The sequence below is a fragment of the Acomys russatus genome, chromosome 1, assembly GCF_903995435.1.
Source record: "Acomys russatus chromosome 1, mAcoRus1.1, whole genome shotgun sequence".
Classification (NCBI taxonomy): Eukaryota; Metazoa; Chordata; class Mammalia; order Rodentia; family Muridae; genus Acomys; species Acomys russatus.
The window spans coordinates 46665847-46680061 of record NC_067137.1 but is presented as its reverse complement, the minus strand read 5'-3'; the positions used below and the strand labels follow the sequence as shown (position 1 = coordinate 46680061).

At 45.5% G+C, this 14215-nt stretch overlaps 1 protein-coding gene across 17 annotated transcripts in view; it reads right to left on the bottom strand.

Moving 5' to 3' along the window:
- Positions 1-14215, bottom strand: part of Atxn7l1 (ataxin 7 like 1) — a 228262-nt gene that overhangs the window by 15931 nt on the left and 198116 nt on the right. For all 17 annotated transcript variants that reach the window (XR_007830525.1, XM_051144886.1, XM_051144812.1 and 14 more), the window contains 3 exons: positions 12523-12605; positions 11399-11649; positions 734-926 (listed from right to left, as the gene is read on the bottom strand). Coding sequence is in view for 16 of the 17 variants with exons in the window: in XM_051144886.1 (XP_051000843.1) it covers positions 734-926; positions 11399-11649; positions 12523-12605 (527 nt within the window). In the remaining variant the exon portion in view is untranslated. The remainder of the gene's footprint in view (positions 1-733; positions 927-11398; positions 11650-12522; positions 12606-14215) is intronic.

The window sequence follows — 14215 nt, the reverse complement described above, 5'->3', positions numbered from 1 at the left end:
CCTTTCACCAGGATCGATTTCACTTGCAAAGCTCCTGAGATCTAGAGTCAGTCAGAGATACTCCTAAAAGGTCAGGCTGGCACTTGAATACGCCACCATGAAGACCAAATTCCCAGGGCCCCAGCCTTGGGTTCTGTAGTTGGCTTACCAGCCGCTTCCTTTCTCAGAGCGTTGTAAGGCAAATGTGACCAAACGTGCAATGGAGGCCTTCGTTTCCCCTTCTGACATCAGTGACCATCTCAGTTAGTAAAGTGCATTCACTCAAGCAGCTTTCATTACTAAGCAATCATGTTGACGTGAAACACTGCCCCTACCACCAGCTCTGCTGCTGCCCATATGGTCGCATAATAGTCACACATAGAGCCATCGAGGAGAATGACGAAAGCTGGGGCCTAGGTTGCTACTGAGACAGTTTCTAGAACGGGTGCCTCTGGCTAACTCTGGACCAGAGGCTCCGGTTTTAGATGTGCAAGGTCAGGAGGTTGGCTCTCAAGGGCACTTACATAGACGCCATTGCTCAAGCATCCTTAAAGGATTATAGGCAGTGGGGATGCCCCGCCCCCCTTTCCTTCCATGATGCTCAAGGGACTCTCTAATGCCATCCAGCCTTTGGGAAAGCCTTCTGATGATACACTCTACTCTGCAGCCCTTTCCTTAGGAATACAGGCCCCGTTACCATCACCGAGGTGCCTTTGAAGCACAGGGGACACAGTATGAAGGGACAGAGGCCTACCGCAAGAGGTCTGGGGTGGTGCGTGGAGAACTGACAGTCTAACTTCTCGGATTCATCTGCTCCGTCCATGTCCCCTTCATCACTGGACAGCCGGCTGGCGAGGTCCCCTCCAGCTGGGGGCAGAGGGGGCTCTGGAGTGTAAGCGCTGTGATTTGAAGACGCACTGCTGCTGATGCTGTTGGCAGATGACGGTCTGAGGGCGAGATGGCGGGGGGCGGGGGAACACACATGATACGTTTTCCTGAGGAAAGCAGATCCACCTATTTCGTGTCACCAAAAAGCAGCCCCGCCACGATGTCAGGGAGCGTGGACCAGTAAGCCTGAAGGATGGATAGGTCCCTTAAGGGATCCACTTACATTTAGGTGCTCTCTGGCTTGCTGCCTCTGGGGTACCATGCAGGCCCACTCTTAGTGTGAACTTTGGTGTGAGCAGGGAGACTATGACTTGTAAACTTATCCAGAGCCTGTCTTCTCTGAGTCCATCTACAAATACTCACCCAAAGATCAAACGTTGCCAGCGTTTTGGTTTATGCCCTCCCAGATTCCCTTGGTGTGCACGCAGGAATTTTTTTAAAACTTGCATTTTAAAGCAACAACAGGATTTGAGACACGATCGCATGTATCCCAGGCCTTGAGCTCACTAAGTAGTCAAGGATGATCTTGAACTTTCCAGAGTCTTCTTATCTCCTAAGTGTCTGGGCTCATAAATGTGTGTCACCAGTCGATGCAGTGCTGGGGATCCCAGTCAGGGCTTTATACATATGAGGCAAGCAGTCTACCAACAGAACCACACTACCTCTAGCCCTTGAAACAGATTTTCTTTCATTAATATTTTAAGTTATGTGCATGAAAATGTTGTCTGCATGTACATCTGTTCATCTTGTGTGTCTGGGTCTCTGAGGGGGTAAGAAAATTGGATCCTCCAGAACTTGAGTTATAGATAGTTGTAAACTGCCACGTGAGTGCTAGGAATTGAACCTGATCCTCTGGGACAGCGGCCTGTGCTGTAACCACTGAGCCACCTCTCCAGCCTCAACACCTAACTTTTTGTAAAACTCAATGATGGAGAAATCTTTCCTCCAGTAACATTAAACACTGACATGTTACAACTTAAGTAGCTACTGCTATATTTGTTTCTAAATTTTCAAAAAGGCCCTTGAGTGTTGGCTCAGACATCAAGGCAGGCCCTCCTTGTCTTGCCCAATAAAGGTAATCTGGGTTTTGTTAATTGCATCTTGGTTATATAGGAAAATAGCTTCTTTCTTTCTTTCTTTCTTTCTTTCTTTCTTTCTTTCTTTCTTCTCTCTCTCTCTCTCTCTCTTTCTCTCAGACAGGGTCTCTATGTAGCTCTGGTTGACCTAGAACTCAGAGATCCACCTGCCTCTGCTCCATAGTCCTGTGGTTAAAGACATGCACCACCACGCCTGGCAAAACGTGTAGCATAGGCTGGCCTTGAACTCATAATCCTACTTGTCCCTGACTCTTCAGTATATCCTACGGGCATAGGTGCAACAACCAGCTATTTTCACTTTTGAAAGAAGTCTTTACAAATGAAATGTCATGGTCTATGTAATTCAAAAGGCACCAACAAAACCATATTACAATAAAATTTCAATATAACAACTACTAAAATTAGGTAAGGCAAGTATTCACCAATATACTACTACTTCCAGCGTGTAAGAGAACTTTCCTAACAAAAACTGATAATAGAAGCAAAAAGAGCGCTAGCAGTATCACCATATATGTAAGAAAGGGACTGAAGAACATCCTGCTTTGTTTTTATTTTTCGCCAGTTTTACAGTGATATACTACAGTAACAGGGTCTCATGCACCCCAGGCTGACCTTGAACTAACTATCTCCCAAGTGATGGGAGTGCAGACATGGGCTATAATACCCTGCTAATATATGTGTATCTTGTAAAATTAGTTAAAAATTTAATGTATCTATCATTTCTTAGAGTTACCCCCCTCCCACTCTCTACTAGGAATTGAACTCAGGGCTTTATACCAGCTAGTGTGGTATTCTACAACTGAGCTGTAGTTCTAGCCTTCTTTTTCAGTTTTACTTTGAAACAGAGTCTCACCAAGTTCCTCAAGCTGGCCTTGAACTCACTCTGTAGCTTAGGGATGTCTTGAGCTTTTGATTTTACTGCCACAGCCTCTGGGGTAGCTGGCGTTATACACCTGCACCATCAGGCCCAGGACGGTTTCCATGTGTTGGTTCTCACAGTAACACTTAGACCTGCGACATAGTCTTATCAATTAGAGTTGTCATGCTATATGCCATGCCCCCAGAACACACGCTGGACTTGGATGTGTCCTGGCACCTGTCGTTCCTCCACCCCTCACTGGTCATCACCGATATCCTGTTCCCTCTCTTCCTTCTCTTCTCTTATTTTCTATTTATTTATTGGATGTGGGAAGCTTAAGACAGGGTCTCGCTATGCCCAGGCTAGCCTCAATCTCTTGAGGCTGGAATTATAGGGTCGCACTACTATCTATGCCCAGCTTCTAAAGAGTTCACTTAAAAGTAGAATCATATAGTATTTTCATGACTTATTTTAGTTAAGAGGACTCTCTCAAAGTTTGCCCATGTGGCTGAAAATGGCTAGACTGACTTCTTTTTGTTGCTGAATAATATTTTATTATGAGACATGTATCAAACTTTCTTTCCTTTTTGTATTTTTTGTTTTTTGAGACAGGGTTACAAGTAGACCAGGATGTCGTCAAACTCACTGTATAGCTGAGGATGACCTTAAACTCCTAATCATCCTGCCTCTACCTTCAATACCTTCAAAGTGCTAGGATTACCAGCATGTACTGACAAACCCCATGTCCCCCATCCGCGCACTACATGATTTTTTTTTTCAAAGATGGATTGCCTTCACTATGTAGCCCAAGCTATTCTTGAAGTCATAAGCTTCCTACCTCAGCCTTTCAAGTGCTAGGATTATAGGTATGCACAGTAGACACTTAGCTTGTGTCCATGTCTTTGCTATAGTGAATAATTCTTCAATAATTTACCAAAGTGTAAAGAACTTCCATTGAATGAGTTATAGGAATCACTTCTGTCCCCACATTCCACAACAAAGATATTTAAGTTATTTTTTAAAAGACAAGAGAGTCAGAGAACACAGAGGAGCAGAAAAAAATGGTGATAGCTACCCAGCATCCATGTAGGCTCTCTTGTTGTTTTGTTTTGTTTTGTTTTTGTTTTCGATATAGGGTTTCTCTGTGTAGTTTTGGCTGTCCTGGACTGGCTTTCTAGACAAGGCTGACCTTGGACTCACAGGGATCATGCCTGCTTTTGTGTCCATGAGTGCTGACATTACAATCATGCACCACTGCGCCTGGTTCATGTGGGCTCTTTTTAATTGTGTTTGTTAATGATTGGCTTAGAAAGGGTCACAGAAAATCAAATTGTGCATGAGTGAATATGTGTGCATACGCACAAGCACACACATGATAGGGCAGGAGGAACATAGGAAATCACCGTCAATTGTGTGTGATGGGGAGGGCAGAAGAAATGTAAGGAATCTCTGTCACTTCAATTCAATTTTCCTATCAACCTAAAATTGCTTTAAAATATAAAGGACATTTAAAAGAATGAGTGAAAATGATATGTATGGAAAGTGGTCTCAGCTCCATCTGGACCTTGCAAGCTGGATGTACCTGAGATGGCTGTGCTTGAGATTTGGTTACTGCCTGGTGATGGGCAGTATGTTAAACTACCTCCATTAACATGTGAAGATAAGGACTGTTTCCCAGTTATCCCTGATTGGCTGAATAAAGATGCTGAAGGCCAGGACTGGGTAGGAAGGCACAGTTTTCGTTTCTCAGGCTTGGGTTTGAGAGTTGAGAAGAGGGGTGGGGGGGGGGAGAAGGAAGGAGGGAGAGAGGGAAGGAGACAGGTGGGGGAAGTCACCATAAGGCAAGATGGCAGTGAGCACGTGGCTGTGAGGATAAGGACAGACTGATGGAGCAGAAGCCTCCCCCTGGATTCATCAGATTGGCTTTTATGTGGTTTTAGAGGTGCTAGCTCAGAATCTGCCCAGCATAGTTTAATAAATCACAGTCTCTCTGTTTCAGCCATTAGTGAACTAGCTGGCTAAAGAAAACTTACTGCATTGTTTAATATAGAAAGAATAGTTTAATCCTTCTACAACATGCTTCAACAAGGCGCCTGGAGAGCTCCTTCTCTCAAAGGAACAAGGTGGAAAGAAACAGAGGAGGCCACTAAAGTACTGGCCTCCTATATGACCCTCACACACAGACACAAACACACACAAAACCAACTAAAAATAAGTAAACTAAGAGACAACCTTTTACAAAGAAGAACAGGAAATTTAAAGAAAAAAAGTAAATGAAACTATCAGAGAAAAAATTCCAACATTCAACTAAGAAGAAGACAGGAAGAGGAAAATACAGACACCAGTGGGGAGAAATGTATTCATTCATTCAATGAGTGAAAAAAGAGCTACAGCAAGAAAGATGTCTAGGAGCCTGGCATGGTGGTGCACACTTTTAATTCCAGCAGTCAGGGAGGCAGAGACAGACAGATGGCTGTGAGTTCGAGGCCAGCCTGATCTGCAAAGCAAGTCCAGGACTGTGTAGCAAAGGCTACACAGAGGAACCTTCTCTCAAAAAACCAACAGAGAGGGAGAAAAGTGGGAGAGGTTTGTTTCTTGTGGTATGATAGTGCACTTAAAAGGCGGACACAGGAGACTCTCAAGTTCAAAGCCATCCTTGGCTATCCAGTGAGACTCGGCTTCCAAAAAGTAAAAATAACGAAAAATGAAAAATTAGGGACATCCTCAAAAACATTCAGTGCCCCCATGCTTTGGAGGCAGAAGCTTGTCAGGGGTCAGGATCTTGGACTCCACGGTAGATTCCCTGTGTCAGCTGTCAGCATAGGAAACGATCTCCCATCTAGCTGTGTACTCACAGAGGCCATCAACTTGGGGTTAAGGTGGAAAGATCATCAACTCGGGCTTAAGGTGGAATGATAAGCTGCTTGTTGGTTGAGGACCTAAGACTGAACTCCCACGAACCTCTTCACAGGCAGCTACTGAAGGAACTACTCCATCAAAGTGAAGAAGCAAAGCCAGACGAGAAGGTGACACGGTGGGAGGCAGGACACAGGCACAGCTGAGATGCACCCCACTGACGGGAGCTGCTGATTTTTCCTTCTAAGTTTTCAGGCACTATTTGATTTTTGAACTATGAACCCATGTAACTTTGATAAAAATGAAGTTTAATTAAAGAACAGATCGTTGGAACACTCAATGGTAAGTCCTAGTCGCCAGGTGTAAGAGGGGAGGAGGTGGGCTGAGGAAATTCCTAGGAAGGAAAGCTGAATAAGACCCAGAATTGGCCAAACTGGCTCTGAGCACAGAGACAAGGTGGTCTGTGGCTGTTGTATGGTTCAGGCCTTTGTTTTCACATAGGGTCTCTCTATATCCTCCTGTGCTGTCCCGGAACTCACTATGTAGACAAGGTTGCACTCAAACTTAAGACACCTTTGGGATGAAAAGGAGGGCATCATCATACCTAACCAAGAATTACAATTTCGAAACCTAGACTATATAGTAAAATTGAGGCTAACCTGGGCTATATAGCAAGTTCCCACCCCACACGCACACCCAAAGCAAATACAATAAAACAAATGGAACTGGAGAGATTGCTCAGCAATTAATAGCACTTGTTCTTTCAAAGGAAATGAGTTCAGTTCCCAGGACCCATGTTGGACAGATCACAATTTACACACATCTTAAACAACAAATAAACAAAGACAAAAGAAGGGAATGAGATCATCCGCATATGTCTGTTGACTTCAAAGTTCCCAGACCTAGAAGGCACAGACGCAGAAGTCAAGGACATCATGAGTGTGCAATGTGGCAAGAAGATTCTCCCAGTGTCCTCCACACATCTTCTTGTCCTCACTCAGTAATCTAGGACCTTCTGCCTGTCTTCACATCATCCACTGGGTGTAAAACCCACTGGGATTGGCCAGTTTATACTTTAGTCCAGATGTGTGCAGTCTATAATCCAGGGCAACACCCACATTCCATTGGCACTGGACTCCATGGACTAACTCCCCTTCTTCCCACTAGAGCTATAGCCTGGCCCACCACAACCCACGTGGACTCTCTGCTTTCCTCTTCTTTCCAATACAGTTTGGATTGGGCTCCTTGGGGGAAAGAAATGTATTTTCCTTAGAGTAGAGGACAAAGAAATGAAGTTAATGGTTGTGTGTTGTAATTTGGATGTGGACTGTTTCTTAAAGGCTCATAACCTGTAAGCATGGTTCCTAGGGTGACGGTGTTGAAATGGTGGGATCTTCAAGTTGTACAAGGGAGATAAGGAGGTTTTATGAGGCCAGCAACCTTCATGTACAAGAGGGGGCCTGACTTCTCTCTGTTCTCATTTCCTTGCTCACATATGTGTCCCCTCTGGCAGACAGCAGCTTCCTTTTCTGTTGCTCCACCATGTATGATGCAGCCAGAGAGGTGTTATGAGAGGCTGGTGCAATGCTGCTTGGACATCTAGTTACCAAAGTTTGTGAGGCAGATAAACTTCTTTTCTTTATACACTGTCCAGAGTCAGGTAATTTCTCATAGCAACACAAAATAATCATGGCTGAGGGTATTTGCTTATGTACAGCAAATGTGTACTTGGTTCTCTTTGGGGCCAGAAGAGGGCATTAAATCACCTGGAATTGGACTTATGAATTATGAGCTGCTAGGTGGATGCTTAAAATGGAATCAGGGTCCTCTGCAAGAGCAGTAAGTGCTACGTGTGGTGGCACTCACCTTTAATCCCAGCACTTGGGAGGCAGGGGCAGGTAGATCTCTGTGAGTTTGAGGCCAGCCTGGTCTACATAGTGAATTCCAGGAAAGCCAGGGCTACACAAAGATACCCTGTCTCAAGAAAGGGTAGTAAGTGCTCTAAGCTGTTTCTGGGCACCCTCACTAAGTGGTGGGGCAATCAGAGTCGAGAGGGGAGCGAGCCATGGCTAAGCTTATTTAGTTAGAAAGCATAGAGCTAAGTATTCTGATTCAAATTCTGCTGGCTCTTGTGTTATTTGATTTAAGCTGCACTCACAATGTAGCCTAGGCTGGTGTTAAACACTTGATAGTCTGATTATTGTGGCAACAGGTATACAACATCAAGCCCAACTTAAGTCAGGATTTTCAAACTTTAGACCCAAGTTCCTTTGTTAGCAACCCTAGACAAAAACGGCTTAGAGTTAAGGTCATTGAAAAGATGAATAAAAGATGTGTTACCATTTTCTATAAAGAGAATTCATTATTGGAAAAGGATTATAGAAAGTTCACTAATGTGTGATATCTATCTCCAATTGTTAGTACTGATGGAATATCTATTATATATATAATTAATAGGGGTAAATACCTTCTCTTGAAGGTTTTGTGTGATTATTTTTTCACATTTAAAAAATATTTATTTTTATTTCATGTGCATTGGTGTTTTGCCTGCATGTATGTCTGTGTGAGAGTGTTAGATCCCCTGCAACTGGAATTACAGACAGGTGTGAGCTGCCATATGAGTGGTGGGAATTGAATTCAGGGCCTCTCACAAGAGTAGCCAGTGCTCTTAACCACTGAACCATCTATCCAGCCCCAGGTTTTGTGTGATTTTGATGTTAAATTCTGGTCATGATTTGTTTTTTTGTTTTGTTTTTGTTTTTTGAGACAGTTTCTCTGTGTAGCCTTGGCTGTCCTGGACTCACTTTGTAGACCAGGCTAGCCTCGAACTCACAGTGATCCCCCTGCCTCTCAGATCATGAATTTTTAACCAGACTGTGCAGGATTTCACTAACCTGAGGAATTTGTTTCCATTCATTCACTTTGGAAGAGTCCAGCCCTATCCTAACTAATGTTTCCCTTACTAATATTTGTCATATTGCTTTGTCTTTTTTCTTTGTAAAGACATTTGTTCCACAGGGCCTGTGGCACAGGCCTTTAATCCCAGCACTTGGGAGGCAGAGGCAAGAGGATCACAGTGAGTTCAAGGCCAGCCTGGTCTTCAAAGTGAGTCCAGGACAGCCAGAGATACACACAGAGAGACCCTGTCTTGAAAAACAAAACAAAACAAATTGGTTTAAAAAATGAAGCTTATCGAGGTCTCCTGACATAAACACCTGGTGTTTCCTATTAAGTGGACATTCTCCTAAAAGCCGTAGCACAGTGCTGGTCAGTAGTGGCATACACCTCTAATCCCAGCACTCAGAAAGCAAAGGCAGACAGAGCTTTGTGAGTTTAAGGCCAGCCTAGTAGAGAGAGAGAGAGAGAGAGACAGAGAGAGAGAGAGAGAGAGAGAGAGAGAGAGAGAGAGAGAGGTCCAGTACAGCCAGGGCTACACAGAGAAACCATGTCTCAAAAAACCAAGCCAACCAACCAACCAACAACAACAACAACAAAACCACAACACAAGGAGCAAAGCTACGAAGCCACTTAAGTCTTCCCTGTCTGGTCCATTTTCAGCAGCTAGTCTCTTCTCCATTAACTCAGACACCATCAGCTAAAAGTTGATGGAGAAATGTTTAATGAAGGGCCATCTAGGTCAGACTTCAAAAGGCATGCCTGTAACCAGCACCCAGAAAGTGGAGCCAGGACGATGAATTTACAGTCAGCCTTAATGGCTCCCTCAAAAAGAGCTATCAAACTGGTTTTCCTTGGGGGATCCTTGAAGAATCCACTGTGGTCCCTCTCAGAGTCTGGGGGATATTGGCTCTGGGTACATGTGGTTTCAGATAGAGGCCAGTCTGCCAGTATCTAATACTGTGGAGGGATGGATTGTAATGAAAACTAAAAAACTTCACTATCTACAAGGATTTGAAAGTCATTCTACATAGTCTGCCATTACCCATGATTTCACTATCCGAGTCACTCGTGATCAAGTGAGGTCTACAACTATTAAATAGAACATTATATGCATAGGCAGCTCATAAGTTTCTATCACATGCAGTTCTGAGTAGTGTGATAAAATGCTGAGTGGTCTTGCTCTGTCCCCTCTGGGATATGAACCATTGTTGTCAATGTATCCATGATTTGTATGTTGCCCCCACTAGTCAGTGAGCTGCCATTTTCAGACTAGCTGCAACAATGTGGCAATATATGAATTAAAATAACCTTTGTTTTATTTAATCATGGTCCCAAAGTACAAGATTAGTAATGCTGATAACTATATTACAATATAGTTCTATTTTATTATTAGTTACCCTACCCAATTCATAAATTAAATTTTACTGTAGGAAAACATGTATAGGAGAAAACATAGTATACACAAGGTTTGGTTTTATCTGAAGTTTTAAGTATCCGCAAGGGGTCTTGGAGAATGGGGAACAACAGCTTGTACAGTTGAAGCCCAGAAGTTTGGAATAGAATTGTCTCAACTCTGAAACAAGGGTAATACCTTTGACCAATCTGGGCAATACAGTGAGAACACAGTCTTGCAAAGAAAGGGTTGCAACAGCACAAATGTCTATAGTGATGGAAAGGTGCAGAGGAGCAGTTAACTTAGCAGCTTACTTTAACAGGGAAGGGTGTCTGCTCCTAAATGCCTGCAGTTCTTCCCTCTAACTGCAGAGGGCTTCTGCGGTGAGACTAGGTCTACTTTGCCACTGCAACAGGTTGAAGGATCATAAAAAACTGTTGCCAACTGGAGTTTTGCTGTAAAAGCAACTCGGTGCACTTGTCTGATGATGTTCCCTCAAAGCTTATTTGCTGGTTAAACAATGACACTTTGGGATACATTCATGCATTAAAAACATTCAGATAATACCACTATTTGTACTTCTCACTGAATATCATTATTTTCCTTCTGTGCCATGAATGGACATCTGAGTCTTCTCTTGTTTTCTGAACTCTACGTTTTCGGAAAGCTGGGTCTGGTTGCAGTTTCTCCTCTCCCCTTTGCCTGACAGCACCTTGGCTTCTGGAAAAAGTCCTCTAGAAACACTTTCGTAGGCATAGTTAGTTCCGGCCCTGTTACCTGCAAATTGCTCTCCTGCCCATCAGAACAAACATTCACAGATCTTAAATTGCTTGCAATCCAAATGGATTGTAATTCTGTTCCCTGTGTTTTCTTTTTCCATTCAGTGCAACCAAATAAAAACCCTAAACAGGTGACTCATCCTGACCGTAGGGGAGTTGTGAATATAAGTCATAAGAAATTGTGACAAGTGGGCGAGAGAGGTCTTGGGAACTTCTAAGTTGTTCTAACTTATCTTCCCAGGCTTCCCCCTTTCTGCCCCAGGAGTCTTCAAATAACATAAAAACCCAAGCAGCCTGTAAGTTGCCTGGTGGTTGAAGTGCCAATCTTCCAGCGTTTATTTCCAGCTCACTCTTGCTCTGCAAAAACACACACTGTCTGATAAAAGGCCTGCTAGGAAGGCTGATGACTACAACGGGAAAATCTGTGGAGTGCTATGTGGCGGGCGGCAGACTGAGCCCCTTAGGAGCAGGGTCGTATTTAAACTTCACAGAGCCTTAGGAGGTTGGACTAAAATATCTCACTAAAGCACCTTCTGGCCACACACAGAACACCTAGCAAGGACGAGGGCCTTAACTGAGGGCGGGGGAAGGGGCGGCGGGGGCAGGGGGGGGGGGCGGTGTGACTGCTTCGATGCCCATGAGGACTTACCTGGGAAGTACAGAGTTGAGTGGTCTGGCTTTGGGTGGGGATGCTACTTTCAGCTCTGCCACCGTGCTCCCGGAAGATCCTTGCAGAGCATCAGGCGCAGGTCCCGGCGGGTTTGGAAGTATCTCCCTAGCGGAAGTCAGAAGGTGCTCTTTCACTTCTTTCTCCCGCGACTTGGCTTTGTGTTCTGCCAGGAGGAGGTCAAATTGCTTTTTCCGGCCTGGGACTGCTCTCCGATGGCTCAGCGAGTGGGTCTAAGGAGAAGAGACATGAGAAGCACAGCCTCTTTGATCAGCACATACACCTGCTTCCCCACGGCCTGCATTTCCGACATGGCAACCGTGAGCATTCAACGGTGCTTGAAAAAGTCAACTTCAAGGCAACAGCTCCTGTTCTGAGGCTGGGAAGAGGCAGAGACCGCTCGAACGCAACCATGCCCTACACTTCATGTGTTAAGAAGCCAAGGCTTCCTTCAGACAAATGGCATGAGACAGCTTCTGTGCAGAACCCGGGACAACCTCGGATGAAAGGCACTCGCGAGGGAAAGCTAACGTCAATCCAGGTGCGAGTGGGAGGCTCCAGTCGGCCCATGCATTCAGAGCCACCAGGCAGACAGGGCCATAGCCTGGATCCCAAGAGGCACTAGACTGATAGGAGGAAATCTGGGGCTTGAGGCTACCCAGCAGCGGAAGCCTGGGGTCCGCCTGTCCCCTGGTCTCCTCGAGTGGCTAGATCAGGGCGCAGCATCGCATCATCCCCTCTGGGCTGCCTTTCTGGGAGCTGCCGCTGCCGCCGTTCCTGCATACATTAAAACGTAGCAGGCTTTAGAACCGCCTGTGAGTGCCTATAAATACAATTTACTGTCTGGCCTCCCAAGTAACACGGGAAGCCTAGGGTGGTTTTTTTTTTTTCCCCCTTCTTCTTTTTTTCCTTCCCCTTAAAAAGCCAGCCAGCTTGAGGCAGGCACTATGCTACCGTGGACAGAGAAGAAAGCATTTCCCTTACAAAGAACAGCCGGAGGTCATGTCGTGGTTCCACACCCTGCCGTGTGCAGAGAGTGGCATGCAAACATTTCGACAAAGGCCCCAGCAAGAGCAGGAAGTATTTTTTTATGGAAAGAGAAATACCTTGCAGGTGAGGGATCTTGTGCAAGGTTTCTTTGTCTCGGGATCCAATACTCCACAGTGTTTATTTGGGTCAAATTCTCTCTCTGGTTTAAGAAACAAACAAAAAATGTAAGAAAAAAGGAGACTAAATAGGATTTGGCATTAAGACTACATTTTTTTTTTTTTAATTCACATTTGCACCAACAAGTGAGACGTTGTCAGGCAATCTTTTTTTTTTTTTTTTTTCTTCCCCCAACCAGCTGCTAAAATGCTTCAAGAACCATTTGGGGGGGGGGGGTGTAGAAGAATGGCGCTCCACTCTGAACCCAGACTTTCTGAGGCTGGTACAGGGCAGCCCAGGGACGAGGGTGGGAACAGGTGGCAGAAGGCTAGGACCACACTGTTTACAAACACTTTATTTTACTTAAAATTGTCCCACAGGTCCTTGGCACTTTGGGCACAGTAGCTGCAGAGCAGGGAGAGCCACTTGAGACCTAAAGATGTCCCCTTTCTTCCCAGGCTGCCTAGAGAGTCTGAGCATGCCCCACCCCCCACCTCAGCCTCCCTGGTTTATCCATTTCAGTGGGAGCTTGTTCACTGACTTGTCAGTGTGGCCTTTCACATGCTTTACAAAGCCCTTGGTGAAGGCTTCCTACAAGGCCTCATAGATCAGTAAAGACATTGCCTGATCCAGGAACGTTTCTGGCAGTGCCTCAGGCCGGGGGCAGGAGAAAACGTGGCTGTGTTTCTCGACTGGGCTGAACTTGAAGGCACAGGGACCTTAGGCTGCTAACCTTACAGCTTGCTTTGCCTGGAGCCCTGGTCCAGATGCTTCACCAGAGGCTAAGACAAGACACACTGGCCTGAGAGATGGAGGATGGCTGTGAGGTGGGAGTGCTTTCCCCGTGCCCCACCCCCACCCCACCTTCTGCCTGGACTGTTGATGGCTTGCCTGGAAGTAACTGCTAACCTTTCTTTTGATGCCTCTCGTGACCCTTCATCTCTTTGGGGAATTTCGCAAATGCTCACCACACCTGCAAAATGTGCACGTGTGTGTGGCAATCTTTCAAGGACCCTCAAGGCTTTCAGAAAATCTGGGCTGTCTCTGGAAGGTTCCAGCAAACACCTGAGACCTGAGGAGCAGGAATACCACAGCTCTCTGGGTATGAAGGGTGGTAGTTTGCAGTATTGCTCAATGGTGGAGAGGGGGTGATTAGGGAGGGCGCCAGGTCTCTGTAAGGGCCTTGGTGTCTGTAAACTAAAGAGAGCTCCTTAGCCAGAAACTGTCTGCATTTGCTGGTGTAAACTTGAAGCATAATAAATGAATGTTCTATGTTCAAGTCTGGGGATAGGGAAGAGTCTGCAACTGAAGTTCTGATGCTGTGCCCAAACTGCCCTGCCCCCTGCCACTGCCACCATGTCAGGGCCACCAAAATGCCCCCCTCCCCTCCTAAGCAGAAAGCTCTGCCCAGCAGACAGTGAGTGAGTGGGTGCTAAGTGCATGGCTGCCTGCTATGGAGGTCTTTCACCCTGGTCTACCAGAGGTAAATCTGTGCCCAGGCCCACACCAGCACCTCAGGTTGGAACTGAATGGGGTTTTGATTAGGGATAGGAGTTGGCTGTTGAATGTGTGAAAGAGGTAGGAACAAGCAAAGGACCCATTGAGACAAGAAACCCCACACAACACAAAGCCCCACCCCCTTCAGACAGGGGA